Source organism: Bactrocera dorsalis, chromosome 3 (genome assembly GCF_023373825.1).
Source record: "Bactrocera dorsalis isolate Fly_Bdor chromosome 3, ASM2337382v1, whole genome shotgun sequence".
Lineage (NCBI taxonomy): Eukaryota > Metazoa > Arthropoda > Insecta > Diptera > Tephritidae > Bactrocera > Bactrocera dorsalis.
In genome coordinates, this window is record NC_064305.1 from 6,540,551 (window position 1) to 6,558,266 (window position 17,716).

Consider the following 17,716-nt stretch of genomic DNA (forward strand, 5'->3'; position numbering starts at 1 on the left):
TTTTGAAAAACATTTGAGAAATTAAAAATTTCAAAAAATTAAAACATTATGCATGAATTAAAGAAGCTATAGTGAGGTAAATTTACAAAACAGTTAAAAAAGCTGCGTGAAAACTTGTCAGGCCTAAAGAAGCTTAAAGAATCTATAGTTTTTAAATCTACAAAACAGTTTAAAAGAGCTCTGTGAAATCTTTTCAGTCCTCACTTTCCAAAAATCTTTTTCTCATATTCGCTTTAAAATTCCAGTAAAAAAAAGCAACAAAAAAATATTAATTACGTGAATTGTGAGTAAAAACTAGAAAAATATTTAAGGGTTAAAACCCTGTTTTCCCAAAGCTTAAATGTCCACAGAGCTTAAAAGCTCAAATGGTTAAGGAATTACTAAAACCTAAATGACCAAGGTTCATATACTAACTATGCCACTCATTTATAAAAAGCTTGTCTACATAATTTCGGCAGTTGAATCAGTGGATGAAATCAAGAAACTATTGCTTAAATTTAAACTAAGCTCTAAAAAAAATTATGCACTTTACAAAAAACAGTTTTATTGGTTGAAAGCTTATCGCTTAGCTTAAACGAAATTATAAACTACATAATTTTGTGAAAATCTAAAATCACAAATTCCGTAGTTTCGAATCTTCAGTATTAGCAAAGTTCCGAAAGCAGACATGGTTTTTGTTGTGTTTTAGAGAAACTGAAGTTTTTTGTTTTTAAAGCAAGCTAAGACTAAAGTCGTGTGCACACAAAATCCTCGTAGCAATTAACGCGATTAGTGTATAACAAAGCTTACTTGTACCAAACATGGTCTTTGAAAGCACTTTTCGGTGGTTTTGCTTAAATACCTTTAAGGTTAAATGGTTTTTGAAAATTTCAAGCGCTGCAATGCTTTTTTCCCACAATAATTTTGAAACAAAATATATTAACTAATTCATAATATTTGAAAAATGGAGAAATTTTTGATTAGCAAGGATATCAAAATGGAATCAATTTTCAATGCAAACTGCGCGTTTTGAAAATCAAATTGTATTTAAAAAAATCCTGCAATTTATGAAATAGAATATGAATAACTTTCTACCAACATTCACTTAAATGGAAATATGTCAGAAATGCAATGAATTGACCCATGGTTGCAATTTTTGCATAACTCCAAAATTAAGTGGCTTCTAAATTATGCTCGAAAAGCATAAAAGCACAACTTTCTACAAGCAAAATTTGTACTACTGTCAACGCTAGTGCATTAGCACTAGTTTAGCCGTAGAGTTTAATTGCTGATTTGAGATTTCTGGCCGCAAATTTGACACAAACTATTTGAAAGCTTCACAGACTCGTCACTGTAATGTAAATTGAATAAATTAGCCGTTTTCTATGTAGTATCTCTGTATTAATGCACTATTATGTATTATAAGGTATATAGCAAATATATTTGTAAAAATTAGCGAACAGCACACAAGTTATCTGACACAAAAAAGGGAATTCGTAGCATATAAAAAGTATGATATATAGTATAACCAATATTTTTCGTAAACAAACTAAATATTTAATGTATTTATAACTATCAAAATTCAACTATATTAAATATTCACATTAAAAAAATATATATATATTAAAAAAGTAGTAGAATAGTAGTAGAAAGTGTTATGAGCTTTAGCAGAAAAAATCTTGCATATACATACTCTCCAACTACATACGCACTATAAATTACGTATTTATTTCTATCTACAGTATATATATTATGTGCACACAAATTGTAATATTTGTTTGTTCAGGAAATAGGTGATATGCTGGGAACGCAGTTTAAATTAACGAAATGACAAAATGAAAATCATGACAAAGTTCACATATTTGTCTTGGCGCGCTAGCACTGACCGAAAATATAGCAAGCCAACTCAAAAATTACGAAAAAATATATTTTCTTTAAAATTCATGCATATACATTAACAAAAATATTATTCAAATTGAACTGGGTTCTTCAAATATCACTAAAAAAATCTGTAAAAAAAAAATATTTTTTTGTTTGAAATTTTAACGGCATTTGGCCCATAATTAGTGTGTATCGCGAAAGGCTTGAATGGCTGCAAGTCTTTCTACGCGTTGTTCTACAAAAAAGAATGTAAAACCGGTATTTATTAAGTGAGCTGAAGTAATTATTAAAAAATTGCAAGTGAAAACTAAGGCTTTAATATTATTGAAAAAATTGCTTATTAGTTGTATAAATAATCTACTTGCCGATAATTTAGGGAAATTAAATGTTAAACAGAATTATATTTAAATATTATTATTAAATAATTTCACTAAGTTTGCTTGTTTACAAAAAAATAGTCTTTAAGTTAAAAAACAAACATTTAGAAATTAAAAACAAAAAAATTAATATTATTTTTTTTATAATTTCCTGTTTTTTTTACGCTTGATAATTTGTTTTCGACCGTTCAAAAAAATAGTTTGAACAAAATAAGGTTTTTTTAACAAAAATGCAATTTTACAATTAAAAAAAGGTGTTTGCACTATTGAAATGTAAAATTATTTTTAAATCATTTCATTCAATACAAATTGCTTGCTAACATTAATACACTTTTTAATAAAAGAAACATATAAGAAAAAATAGTTTTGTAAAATTTAAATAATTAAAAGTATTTTTATTAAAACATTTCAATAAAAAAAAAATAATTTATCATTATATTTTAATTATATTAGTGTTAACAATATACTTTTTAATTAAAAAACATATAGAAATTCAAGAAAAAAATCAAAAAAAAATATTTTTTTTCATTTCAATTTCATTCAATAAAAATAGATTGTTGACATAAATATACTTTTTGATTAAAAAAAAATAGTTTTGTAATATTGAAATAATACAAAGATTTTTTTATCATTTCATTAATTTTTTTTTTGGAAATATAAATATGTTTTTCGATAAAAACAATTATGTTTGACAATTCAATAAAAACTTTTATAAGCCGTAAATACTTCAAAATATTTTTATATAAAACATTTGTTAAGTTTTAAACAAAATTTAATATATTTTTTTATTATTCGTTTTTGATTACACTCTTCTATTATTATTTCATTAATTCTGTTTTTTGTAAATAAAAATGTTTTTATAAACAAAAAAATGTTTAATACAAGTAAGCAAAGGTAAATAAAAAAAAATTAATTAACAAAAATATATATTTTTTAATATTTTTTTATTTTATTTTATACAAAATATATTTTTTACAATTTGTAAATATATTTTTTTAATTATTATTTTTAAAATGATTTATTTTTTTGCTCACGAACTTGTATTTACAATTTTTCAATATTTTTATCTACAAAAAAAAAAATAATACAAGTGAACAAAGGTAAATAAAAAAAATTTAATTAAAAAAATATTTAAAATATTAAAATAAAATATTTAAAATATTAAAATAAAATATTTTTTTTTTATTTTATTTTATTTTATACGAAATATATTTTTTACAATTTATAAATAAATTTTTTTAATTATTATTTTTAAAATGATTTATTTTTTTGCTCACGAACTTGTATTTACAATTTTTCAATAATTGTTTCAGCACACCAACAAAGTATATTTACTTGAAATCGTTAAACAATTTTTGCGCACATTTGAACTAAAACTATTTAATAATAAAACTATGTTGGTTATTTGTAGATAAGGCAAAGAGTTTAAGCTATTGTTTGCAAACCAAATGCGTATTAAATGCAATAAATAAATATAGTTAAAACATTTACCGTTAACAACATGTATGTGCGCTTAAACGCCGTCAAAATATTGCAATATACTTTAAAAATATTTATAACTGAATAAAAGCAAATATAAGTGTGTATATGCATATTGGAAAGTAAAATTAAAGAATTTTGAAAAAAAATATAGTTGAAAAAATATAATTTAAAAAAAATAATTGCACTGTATAAATTAGGCACGTTGTGCAAACACGGCGTCAGCGTTGGAAAGTTAAAAAGCAAACATTATGTAGTCAATCACAAGCATACACGCAGTTATACGAATTTGAGAAAAATTGCAATGTACATAAAGCATAGCTGAAATGCTTGGCGATTGAATATGTAGTAAATAGTTAGATGTGTGTGAAGTGTTTTTTGTTTCTTCAATGTATTATTGTACTTTTTGAGATTTTCATGTGCGAAAAATATATAAACGAAAATGAATAACCGCAAACACTAAGAAAAATCCACGAATCATGCTTGTTGCAGCAAACTGCTACGAACCGCAATATAAATTTTCAAGCAGCTAAGAATTGCCAGATGCAATCAATTTATTGATTATACAAAACGGAAATGTAACAGTTGTTAGCAGGGATACAAATTCAAATTTGAAAAGCAGAAAAATAAAAGAAAACCCACAAAACTATGCAAAGTAATAGTTTACACAGTAAATACGAGTATTAAAAACAAAAAAACAAAAATAATAATAAAAATAATAACTGCAATTCACACACAAACTCAAGTTAATAGTTGCAAAATTTGCAATCAAAAGCTTTGTACAGGGTAATGCAGTAGTACAGTTATTAAATATACATAAAGCATATGAGAAGTACAGCTTATATGCAAAGAAAAAAATTTTATAAATATATATACATATTACAAGTTATATATGGGAAATATTTCAAAAAGAGGCAAAATCAAGCTTACATTTATTATAAAAAAAAACTAAAATTGTGAAAATTAATATATTTAACTTAGTATTTATCACATCTTATATGCAAAAGTTAGTATTTTTTGAAAGTAATACATATAACGGTTTAATGTACCGTTTACGCATACTTTTTGTGTGAGTTAGACAATATATTGGCAAAAATACTTGTTGCAGCTTTGAATTTCGACATTTATATATGGACATAACCTATAAAAATAAATGTATTTGACGAAAAAGCGGAAAATGCGGCACGATAGAGAAAATGTAAGCAAAAAAAAGGGAGTGCAAGTGGCACGAATGTGTAGATGAAACACCAAATTACAAAAAAAAATAATATTAAAATTAAAATTAAATAAAACGATAATTAAAAAAAATAATAATAATTAAAAAAGCATAATATTAAAATTAAAATTAAATAAAACGATAATTAAAAAAAATAATAATAATTAAAAAAGCATAAAACAATTTAATTATGAAAATATAAATAATTATAAAAATATTTATAAATAAATTTATTTAAAAAAAAATATAATAAACACATATTTTAATAGCAAAAATATAAATAAATATGCATAAAAATGAATATACAATATTAATTGCATGTTTTTGTGTCATTGTGTCTAAATATCTACATTTTCTAAATAACCACATACAGTAACATACATACATATATTCGTTAAATTGAAAAAAAAAACATAATAAATGTCTTACAACTACTGTTTCCAAAATATCAATTGATGTCACTAAATTTACTGCTGCAAAAATATTAAATATTGATTGTCTAAAATTTAAATTAAATGTTACTTAACGCAACTAATAAAAAGCTGGTATGGGGTCAAACACTGTATAAAATTTAAAATTCAACATAACTTAACTTAAATTAATGCTTTGACAAGTAGATATATAGTACAGTTGCATATAAATTATAAAATAATTTTAACTAGCAATATATGCAAATACATGCAAAAAAAAATATAAAAAAAAGTGGCAAAACAGATTTTGTGCTAGATTAACGGCAGTGTGTGGGCGTAAACAAAGTATGAGAAGACGAAAAATATTTAAAAATATTCAAAAATATTTAAAAATATTCAAAAATATTTAAAAATACATATATAAAAAAATGTTAATAAATATGTAAAAAAAAATTATAAAAATACAAGTGTATTTACGAGTATTAGAAAGGCATAAATTGTTAAATAAAAATAAAAAAAAATACTAAAATTATTGAAAGCTCTTTGTGACCTACAAAAAATAATGTTTTAAAGAAAAACAAATAAATTTTGAAAAAAAATAAATACAATACCAGCAAAACTTATATTAAATAGTATGCATAATTGCATTTTTCGCTAGCAAAAACTATATTAAATATTAAAAAAAAATTATATAAAAATATAAATGCGTATTACACGAGTTCTCAAAAAGTTTAGCGTTGAGCATAAGAGTCAAAAGTTAGAAAAAAAATTTGCTACATGGAAAAAAATAATAATAAGTAACAAAATTGCAGTTTTCAAATTAGAAAAACTTACAAAAAAAATTCAAATAAATAAAAATCTAAATAATTATCTGTATATTACAACTTAAAAATTAGTTTTTAAAAATAAAAACAAATATATACATATATATTATAATATACGCTTGCAGTTATGTGACAAAAAGAGCTGCGAAAAAACAACAAACATGCATGCAAATTATATTTATTTATTACTATGAGAGAAACCAGTTTGTCGTATTTGTAGAGTAAACTAAGTAAAATTAATTACATAACAAAGTACATGCTACATACTATACACAAAAATTATTAAAAAAATATACAACAATACAAAATATTACTACTAAAACAACACTAAATTGCAACATTTATCCTATGTAAACATAAACATAAATATAAATACAAATAAGTGGTACTTGTAACGTATAAGTGATGGAAAATAAAAACAAAAAAACATTTATAGTTACATAAATATCTATTTAAGTACATGCAGTATTGAAAACAATGTGGTATATGGTACATATATTATTATGATTGTAATTTATAAAATGATGCGAAGAACTTGCAGTTACAAATAAATTCAAGTTGTTGGTGAATAAACGAGCTACACCTACTCAAAAGAATACTTCTTTTTATTTAATGTGACATAATTAATTATGTAATAAGTACAGCGGTAAGTACCAAAAATGTCGTTTTTATTACAGCAGTGAGTTAGCAGCTAAGCCAAAGCTATGATGCCCTTCGCAGATACATTGCTTATAGCATGCAAGTCTAAAAAGTCATTTATCTTTTTTTTGATAAGTTAGTTTGAATGGCAGCCTCATGCTATAGAGATTTTCACAAGCTTCTCTTGAAGCCAACTTTACTCCATTAAAGAAGTTCTGCATTAACCGAAACAAATAGTAGTCCGATAGTGTAAGGTCATGGCTATATGGGGATGCATTAAAACTTTCCAGCCAAGCTCTCCCAGTTTTTGCCAAGTCATCAAAGATGTGTGTGTGATTCCATAGGGACCAAAGGAGTAAACTTCATTAAGAAGTTCAACATCAGCCTTACCAGCAAAGCTGAATGGCATGATTCTGCTCACGAGCCATTAATTTGGCATATTCCAAGCAGAGGTCTTTGCTATAAGTCGGTGAGTAGAGATAAACCAGCAAACCAACTATCACAACGTACGTCTTACTCAGCGACAGTCAAGAGGCACTTAAAGCGATCTCTGCGTACGAGATCAAATCGCTACTGATGTTAAAACGGCTGAACAGACCTGCACATGGCCTTAATAGCACCTAGCAGTACATTGGAAATTATAAATATGCTGGGGCTAAGTGAGTCGTTGTGAATTATTTTTCTATCTAAGTGACATTGAAAAGTAATGCCAAATTTTGTCGAGATTTTAAAATAAAAAAGTTTTCCATACAAAGACTTCAGTTTCATCGATCACATTGTATGACAGCTACAGCTTATAATAATCCGATGTCGGCGCATTCGCCAAATGAACAGCTTCTTGAGAAGAAAATTACCTGTGCAAAATTTCTGATCGATATCTAAATCTAAATCGCTCGTCACATGTCTAAATAACTCGTATATAATCAAATATGTTTGTTATTGTATTTTTCAAATTTATTAGCCTTTATTTACAATGGGTCAAGTTATACAATTGTAGTACTTAAAAGCTAATATAACTACATTTGCGTCTTGAACTTACATTATTTACCTTTGGAGGAGACGTCAAATTTTGAATTTGTTACATAAAAGCTGTGTTTTTTTTTGTTTCATTTACTATGCATATGTATGTATATACATACATACATATCTATAAATCTTTCTTACTGTAGCTTTTGGTGTTAACGGTGTTTTTAAATCGTATAGATAGTAGGTGTGTAAACTAAATATAAACAAATATATATGTAAAAAATATATGTATATGCGCGCATTACCCATAAAAAAGAACGCCTAACATTTGCTTTCTTCGCTTTTTTTTTGTTAGTTAAACGTAACAACAATTTTAGTAATAAACGTTGTAAAAGATATATATAGCGTTATAAGTTAAACTTAAGAATAAATAAAAAATACAATTAAAATTTATTTAAAAAAAGAAGAAAAACTGTTGGTAGCTTTTCAAAAAAGCCGAAAACTCATGCGAAAATAAAACAAAAAATGTATAAGCGCAAAAAGTGGGGAAAACTTTGTAACTTAATGCAAAATAAATAAAGAAAAACTGTATTTGCTTAACCACCATAACGAAAATACTCAAAGATCGAATATATGCGTGAGTAATGCTAAATGAAACATGCACGCGCCATGCACGAGCCGTATGCGCTGCCCGAAGGATTTATCGCTTATGCTAAGTAACTTTTTGCTATTTATAAATGTAACTACTAAAATTGTTAATGAACAATCCCGCTAAACACTACTTGTCGCTTAGCATATGCGTTAGATTAGTAGAAGGTTTTGAAAAACGAAGAAATCGGCGTTTTATTCACTATTTACAAAGCATGATTCAAAGCAGCTGCTGATTGCTACGACTTTATTTCAACGTTTTTATGCATAAATGTTTGTTTATATTTTTTTTATTATATAAATATGTATATGTTTTGTTATGTTTGTTCATAGTATTAAGAAAGCTAAGTAGCCGTTACAACTGCACGCTATGTTCCTAAACAAATTTGCATGCCTGCGAATATTAACAATTTAACGGTAAAGTCCAGAAGCCTGCTTAATCTTGCGTAAAACTGGTGTCAGTGTTGCGTATAGAGAAATCGATTATTTCCACCAAACAACGTCCCATCTCCTCCATAACCATCTTTTCGGTTTGATAAGCGGGTAAGCCATTCTTTTCGCATTCATCCGCCTGCGAAATCATGCATTGTATGGTGGCATCCACCACTTCTTGTGTAATAAAATTGCATTGTTGCTTCTCGGACGCTGTACCAGCAACGCCAGTAGTGCCATTGCTGCCACTACAAGTACTGCCGCCAGCAATGCTGTTGCTACCGCCAGCAAGTCCCGCAAGCAAATCGTTGCCCATACCTAAAGCTTTAGCAGTATCTTTATAGAGTTTATCATTGCCGAGACTAGATGTTTTGGTGTTGGTTTTGTCGTAGGTGCGCTTCTGACTGCCCGTTGGTAGGGACACACTTGCAATGGTTGCTAAAAGTTTCGGATCTATCGGATCCATGTCCAAATCGGGACGTTCTTCGATATTTCGACAACCTATAAGCGTATGATAATAGTAATTTTTGAGTGAACAACCAAAGTAAACAAGTTAGCGCTAAATATTGTGTGTTTTAAAAACTTACCGACGCATTTGCAATTGGACGAACAGGGTATTTTCGCCTCATAACATTCACAATAGTTCTTCAGACAGCCGGAGCGTTTGCAGTTACAGCCTTTGTTGTGACGCATGTCGCCTTGTTCGCGTGAGGTGGTTATTTTTGGTCTGAGAATACGTTAAAATTGATATTTCGTTGAATTATGTACAATGTATGTGATTACGTGGCGTATAAATATTTAACACAAGCGATGTTGCATAAATTATGAAAAGATTTTTTCACCGCAAACAAAACAAGCTAAATGAAATCGAAAAATAATTATCGCGCTGCGCTTTGCTATCCTTTATTTATGCGCATTCGAACTTAGCAGCGCCTACTTGATAGCAGCACAATTTCAAAAATTTCAATTCAAGCAAGTATGCACATAAACACAGTATACAACAACAAAAAATCACACCTAAAGTATGGATTTTAGAGGTTATGTTAACTACAAATGAAGATGTAAAAAAAGGTGTTAGGGGCACAAGACGAGTGATAAGCAATATTAAAAGGCATGCAAATAATTTGTGTAACTGTACTTAAAAAAAAATATACATATTTAAAAAAATATACATATCTATTTTTTCTGTCATTTAATTTTTTTTAATTTTATGTTATATTTATTGCTAGAAGAGAAATTTAATTGTTCGCTTTTAATTTAAATGTATTAACTTAACAACAAAAAAAGATTCACACCCGATGATGTATTTTTGAGGTTATGTGTAACAAAAATTTTATAAGGGTTAAGAGCAACAAAATGAATGCGAGGCAATATTATAGGACAGGCATATGACTGTACTTTTTAACAAAATTATAATTTCTAATGTCATTATATGGCTTTAATTTTTTTATTATCGATTGATTTAGTTTTTTGTAGTAAAAAAAAATTGAATACTTACATAAAACTTAATAACAACAAAAATTATATTTATTGTGGTGTCAAGGAAGGGGTAATGGGAAACAGGATAAATGGGAGACAACATTAAAGGGCATTGTAAGCATTGGTGCAACTGTGTATTGTTTCTGGCATTTTATATAATATTTCCATTTTTTTATTTAAATCTTATTTTTAATTGGTGAATTGTAAGCAATTTTTTTTTTCTTTAAATTATTTAATTTGTTGACTTGAATCTGTTCATTTCTTATGTAATTTATCGTTATATTATATGTTCCTGTTTTTTGTTTTGTTTTTGTTGGTTTCAAAAATAAATAATATGTAAAGTGTACAGTACGAAATAAAGTAATGGCACAACTGGGTGAATGGATTAATTAGGTTATGATGAGCATTCAAAAATGTTAACGTATATGTGGTAAAGAAAAGTATGCAGGGGAAATTGAAGCACTTTAGCAGAAAATAAAAAGAAAATGTATGAACTCACTTGAATGCGCTGGGATTTCGCTCCAGACAATTTTTGATAGCCCGCTGCCGTTGATCTTCATACTGTAGATTATTGAAGCAATCTTTGCACGTACAATCCTGACAGAATTCACCGTTGGCAAAACAGTCGCAATACAATTTCAAGCATTGTGATTTGCTGCAGTTGCAATGTTTTCGTCGTATACCGCCATTCGCCGCATCCGGCAACAAATCTACTGGACTGCCGTCTTGTTTCTCTTCCGGAGGTTCCAATTTGATTTTAAAATTCAATAACGCGCTATTAGCATTATGATTGCTGTTGCTATTAGTGGCGCTGTTGTTGTTGCTGCTACTGGCCGCTGCAGCACTTCTCGTCAGGATTGGTAACTTTGTGTTCTCACTCTTTTGTTCTAATTGCTCCAGTTTCTTTTGTTGTATCATTTTTTGTTGTTGTTGCTGTTGCTGTTGTTGCTGATATTGCCGCTTCAGTTGCAATGTTTTATGTTGTTGCTGCACAATCATCGCCTGTGTTTTACCATTAATTAATAATGATTTCTGCCCGGAAGGCTCGGATAACACAAAATTATTATTGCTCTTGAGTACACTTTGCATTTGTTGTTGGGGTATTTTTCGCGTTGGCGATTGACCACCAACGTTTTTACCCTCTCCAGCTATGCCAGCATTCGACTGCAATGTAACCTGGCGCACCTGTCCACCAACCGTGGTACGTAACATTGAATGGGGCAACATAAAAATATGACTGCCGGTTGCTAGTCTTTTCGCCTCAGGCGGTGCATCCATGTCTACACTGTCATCCTCTACCTCAGCGGCAGCTGTCACCGTGGTTATGCGCTTAAGCTCCGAATTGATTTCGGAGATTTTATGTTTACGTATTAGCGTTGTGGTGCCAGAAGTAGCGTTACTCGAATTAGCATTGCTTTTGATCAACGATTGACCGGCGTTGGTATTGATTAACTGCGCAGTTGTGGATGATATGATATTGGAGCTGTTGGTGGTGGAGGTGGCACTTTGAGTGCGTTGACTATCACCTAAAGCACGTAAATTCGGCACTGTCACGATGGTCTTTTGCTGCAAACGAACATTAGATATTGTGAAATTAATAAGTTCGCACAAACTGCAATACAAATAAATACGTATGCACCAACTTCCTAACACTACCACTTACCACTTTTGAAGTTATCGGCGAGAATGTTACCGGCACACCGCTCTCCTTCTTTGGTGACTGCGTTAGTATCAGTTTCGTAGAGCCCGTTGGACTAGGGCGCACCACGGTGAACTTGGACGGCACACCGCTGGCATTCAAAATTCTAAACGTCGAGGTTGTTGAACTATTGCTTTGCGTACTGCTCACAGCTGAGGCACCACTCGTTGTTGTTGTCGCAGACGACACTATATTGCCGCTATTGTCAGCATTGCTCTTCGGCAGCACACGCAAATATTGTACTTGTTTACCAGGTAGCTGTATAGTCTGTAGTTGACGTGTAGCGCTGGTGTTGCTTGCAGTCGCACCAGTGACCGTACTGTTACCTGAGGCTGATACTGTTGTGTTTGTGGTGGCACCAAGTGAGAGTGGCTTCGGCGACAATTTGATCAATTGTTGGTTGGAAACTAAGATTTGCTTGCCATTGGCGGATTGTACGATTATTTTGTGCCCAGACGTTAGTGAACCTTTGCTGGCACTAGTTGGATTGGCTGCACCACTGTTGCTTGTGCCGCCAGCGCTCGTTTGTAAACGATAAGTTGTTGTGGTTGCTGCTGTTGTCGTTGCTGTTGTTGGCCTGCTCATTGATGACGCATTGGTGGTTGCCGCCACAGTTGCTGTTGCGGTTGGTGAGCCTTTGATGACAACCTGTCCGCCTGTTGTGGATATGACACGTTTAACGCCGGCTGCTCCTTGCAATTGCTTTGCAATAGTTGGCGATAATGTAAGCGTATTCTTAGTTTTTGCATCAGTTGAGCTTGTTGAGGTGGTTGATCCTGTGGCAGCTGTTACCATGGTTGCAGTGCTTTTTATTGGCACCAAACCACCAGCGGAAGTACGCAACAGTTTGAAAGCAACGGTTTTATTGCTGTTAGCTGTCGCATTTGTTGAAACTCCAGCCGTTGTGTTGTTAGTTGCAGTAGTTATGAGTGAACCTCCGCCAACCGATGTGCCGGTTGCCTTCTTCTGTATATAAACTATTTGACCATTTGGTGTCTTTATAGCCCGTTTTCCGGTTGTAGCGGTTGTAGTATTACCAGTAACAGGTCCCGTCGACGTTGAAGGACTCTTAACGAGTGTTGTTGTGCCCGCGGCTATGATTTTCGGAGAAATTTTCACCAGTTGACTGCCGGTTGTTACCGATTTTGGTAAAATATTTCTGCTATTCAATACAATTGGCGCTGTTGTCGCTTTAGTAGCACTGTCAGTTGCGATTTTCGTCGCTGAATTTGTTGTTGTTGTTGTAGAGATGGGTGTCGATATTGATTGCGTGTGGTGTGGTGGTTTCTTGGGTCCTGGCGTATTCAATGTATCACTTTTTATGGAGCTGAGCTCTTCCTCGATCCCTAGAGGATCATCACCTATACCAATAGCTTTCTTCACTGGTGAATCGTCCAATAGATCTTCAAAGCTCAATTCCGGCATAGGCGCAGTATCATTGAGGGTATCTGAGAGGTAAAGTAAATGAGAGTAGATATGATGGAATCTTTAAATTTTCATAAACCTGTATGCTTAGAACTATCGATAGACAAGTGTAGGTAAAAATACTTATACATAAAGTATGTACATATGTATGTATATATCATATTATTGCACGTCAAATCAAGTCCTCATGCTTAAAAACAAGAGAAAATGCTCTCACAAAAACAAAAAATTAGTTTCCATAACAGAATTTGATTTTTATCCTTCAGTTTGTATATCAGCTTTATGCTAAAGAGTCCGATCTGAAAAATTGCCTCGGATCTTGTAGTATTGCTTTGGATAATATGTTATGCTAAATACCGTGAAGGTATTTTGTCAATTATAAAAGTAATAGAAATTATACCGTCAAGTTATCTAGTTTAAAAATAGAACTTAAATCCCAGAAAAACAACATTTAAAAACCAATTCTTAATTTATTCCGATTTTTATTCAACAATCAACTGGATGCATGGAATTATAATGATTATACTTTCATATTTTATTAAAAGATGAAAAGTTACAACTTTTTGTATATCAATTCGTTTCTTTTTCAGTTATAGTAATCAGATGTAAAACTAAATATAATTAGAAAACATTTTTATTTTAAAAAGTTTATTTCTTGCCAGCCTCCTTCTTCTCACGCGCCTTCTTGCCCTCCGTCAATGACAAACGTTCATTTTCACTAAGTGGCGGCAGTGCTTTTGTTACAACACCAGTGCCGAGCGTTAAATTGCCATCACGCAGGGTGAAGCGCTGTCCTTGTTCCAAAACCATGGGACGAATTAGACGTAAAATTAATTTAGTGTCCTCACCAGGCATCACCATCTCTTTATCGGGTATCTGCACCTGCACGGCACAATCCCATGTACGCGAAAACATTTGTAATTGAATGAAGGACATGAATGGTTTGTGACGACCACCTTCTTCTTTTGCCAAAATATACACTTGAGCTTCTAGTTGATCTAGCGCTTTAACTGAACCCGGCTTGCACATAACCATACCGCGTTTGATATCGTCACGCTTTACACCACGTACTAGCGCGCCCAATTGATCACCAGCCTGTGCTTCATCAAGTATTTGATGGAACATTTCTACTCCAGTTACTGTCGATTTAATAACTTTATTGTAACCAACAAATTCACAGTCATTGCCTTTTTTAACTACACCACGTTCCAGACGTCCAGTAACGACTGTACCACGACCGGGTATCGAATAAACATTTTCAACTGGCAACAAGAAAGGTTTATCCAATTCACGAGCTGGTGTTGGAATAAAGTTGTCAACTTCTTTTAACAACTGCATAATAGCTTCAGAGCCAATTTCCGGATTGCGTCCTTCTAAAGCGCACAATGCTGAACCTTTTACAACTGGTACATTATCACCATCATAACCCATCTCAGTCATTAGTTCACGAATTTCCATTTCGACCAAATCTACCATTTCTTGATCGGCAGCATCAACTTTATTGATAAATACTACAATATGGTTGATGCCAATTTGCTTAGCCAATAATAAATGCTCACGGGTTTGTGGCATAGCACCATCAGTGGCAGCAACTACAAGTATAGCACCATCCATCTGTGCTGTACCAGTAATCATGTTCTTAATGTAATCAGCATGTCCGGGACAATCGGTGTGCCCGTAATGCCGGGACTCTGTCTGATATTCAACATGTGCCACATTAATAGTAATTCCGCGTGCCTTTTCCTCTGGTGCATTATCAATTTCATTGTATTTTTTGCTTTCAGCCAATTCTTTATCTGCCAATACTGTGGTGATTGCCGCGGTCAAGGTAGTTTTTCCGTGATCAACATGGCCAATTGTACCGACATTACAATGTGGTTTGGTACGTTCGAATACTCTTTTCTCGTTGGCATATGTACGTACGTAGTGTTGGAAAGTTGAACTGGCAGCAGCAAGCGAAGGTAAACGTTGTGGGCAATGCAAAAGTGCTACTGCTGATCCTCTCGTGCAACGTATGAAACGTCCAGTGCTCAAAGCTCGGCGGGTGGCATTAGAACGGCCCACAGTAGCGAGTGCAGAACTCAAGGCAGTGGATTGACGTACGGCAACAAAAGCAGACATTGCTTAGCTAATTATACCTCAAAGTACTAACTGTAAAAATATATTTGTTTATACTTTTCATGATTTAATAAAATTAAGTTTTTTACTTACACAAGGTTTTTATTTGATATTGCAAGAAAATAAGAAAAGTATTTCACGCCGCTAATAACCCGTGTAAAAGTCAATTGCGTAAAACTAACCCCAAATCGGCCTACCAGAGGTAAATGTCAAATAAGAATTTTTACTGCGCCATCTGTATGACAGTATTGAATAATAACGCCTAACCCAATCAGAAAAAGATACCCTAACGTCATTTAATAAATATTCAGTATTAACATATTAAAAATTTAAAACTGTTTTTAATTTTGAAAACATTAATCCAAACTCTGATTTTAAAAACATAACTTTAAGGTGACATAAAACTGTTTTTTTTATACGCTGAATTTTTTTTAATTATAGTTATGATAACAAATGCGTAATTTTTACCAGTTTCCCATAAAATTTCAAAATCATGTTCACTTTTTATAAATAAGGGAGAAATATGCTACTGCCAGTTAATATGTTTTAGTCAATTAGATATGCAGCCCAATACACAAAATCATTCGCTAGTACTAGAACAAAATTATAATATTCGTTCACAACCTACATAGACACTATACATACATACTGGTATATGCACAAATTAGTTATAAAAAAATGGTTTTCTAAGCGACAACTCAATTTTCTGAGAAATATTTAGAAACAAATTATCTGGCAGCACTCATTCAAAAATGTCCCATGAATGGGAAATTCTGATTTTGGAGGCATTGTCGTCCATCTACTATACAATGACGTTAAAGTATTCCCAAAGATTGATAACATGGCCAATATTAAATATGTACTAATAAATCTATAACTATATTTGCAATTAAAATGAGAATATTATTACGGAAATATTCATGACTGTTATTGCTGATATACACACTTTCTTAAATAGCTATGGCTGACAGAACTGATTGAAGACCACCCCAATTTTAGCTGGTCAGCAATTCCAAAATTTCTTTAAGTAGGTTAAAAGCCATAAGAATTTAACAAAACCATATCCCTTGATGCTAAGCAACAATATAATATTAACTTAGCATAAATATATTTGTTACTACATATTTGATTTCAAATTCAAATTATATTTTTTAATGCATGTGTTGCTTAACCAACTAGCAGCTAAATTGAAAATTCAATTTGAAATGCGAAAATGGTAGAAGATATAATAGAACAACCTACTCACCAATATTTGTGCTTGAATCCATTTCAGGGGTTTAGTTGCAATTTAGTATTTAAACTTTTCACAATTTTGCTTTTAAATCTAGTATATAGCAGGCTTAATAAAGTTTTGTCAACAACATAGTAGTTTAATATGAGACTATTATAACTTAGACGAGTGAACCACGAGAATGTCACTATATCCGTGGCCAACGGTTAGCCCAATCGCCACAAAATACGGTCACTACAATTACTATCAACTCGGGCTTAATTGAGTCTCAGTAAATATATTCCTTAGTTTTTAATTCATCACTTTGCACATATTTAACATCACGTAGTAAATGAAATACAATCGCAAGGGCATAAGCAGAGAACGTATATTCCAAAACTTTGTCCGAAAAAACAAAAACGCACCAAATACACAAAAACGCGCGATCGCTTATCACAACTAATATTTTTGTAAATACGTTACTCTTAACTTGTGCTTATTTTGTTTGTTGTAGCTAGGCTTTGCAAATATGTTCTTTCAATAAATTCGAAAGTGTTTTTGAATAAATTTTCAAATGATTTTCACACTACTTCTGTTCACTATTGCATTGAACTGGGATTTTTGCACTTTTTCTTCTATTATTACACCGTTTACTACACGCTTTGCGTTGACATTCGTCATTCACCCGTTCAGAAGACCTCTTTCATTGGTTGGCCTGACAGTGATGCCGCTTTTGTTTTTGTCATTACTCGTGTAAATGAAGTTTCGGTTGGTTGCACTGTTGAGTTGCCATTTTTATTGTCGGTACAGTGTTGTACCATTCCGTTTTTGCTATATTTAAATATGGCTTTTTTGAATATGGTTTTGAATATATACATACCTATACAATTGACCCACGAACCGGAACAGAGTACACTATTCAACATCAATCTCC

General features: G+C 31.4%; 2 protein-coding genes across 2 annotated transcripts; both read right to left on the bottom strand.

Moving 5' to 3' along the window:
- Positions 1-7,919: 7,919 nt before the first annotated feature.
- LOC105228433 (protein lin-54 homolog) lies at positions 7,920-17,484 on the bottom strand. Its single transcript, XM_011208261.4, has 5 exons — positions 16,819-17,484; positions 11,994-13,477; positions 10,830-11,896; positions 9,439-9,578; positions 7,920-9,352 (listed from the first exon to the last, which is right to left on the bottom strand). The coding sequence occupies exons 1-5, from the start codon at positions 16,838-16,840 to the stop codon at positions 8,856-8,858; spliced, it is 3,210 nt and encodes a 1,069-aa protein (XP_011206563.2). The 5' UTR covers positions 16,841-17,484; the 3' UTR covers positions 7,920-8,855.
- LOC105228432 (elongation factor Tu, mitochondrial) lies at positions 13,905-15,816 on the bottom strand. Its single transcript, XM_011208260.4, has 2 exons — positions 15,666-15,816; positions 13,905-15,605 (listed from the first exon to the last, which is right to left on the bottom strand). The coding sequence occupies exon 2, from the start codon at positions 15,573-15,575 to the stop codon at positions 14,103-14,105; it is 1,473 nt and encodes a 490-aa protein (XP_011206562.2). The 5' UTR covers positions 15,576-15,605; positions 15,666-15,816; the 3' UTR covers positions 13,905-14,102.
- Positions 17,485-17,716: the final 232 nt, after the last annotated feature.

Coding starts and splice junctions, on each gene's coding strand:
- LOC105228432 (XM_011208260.4), bottom strand. CDS start 15,575: ATGTCTGCTTTTGTTGCCGTACGTCAATCCACTGCCTTGAGTTCTGCA.
- LOC105228433 (XM_011208261.4), bottom strand. CDS start 16,840: ATGGATTCAAGCACAAATATTG. Junction 13,478..16,818: donor GGATTCAAGCACAAATATTG/GTGAGTAGGTTG, acceptor TTTACCTCTCAG/ATACCCTCAATGATACTGCG. Junction 9,353..9,438: donor GTCCAATTGCAAATGCGTCG/GTAAGTTTTTAA, acceptor ATACGCTTATAG/GTTGTCGAAATATCGAAGAA.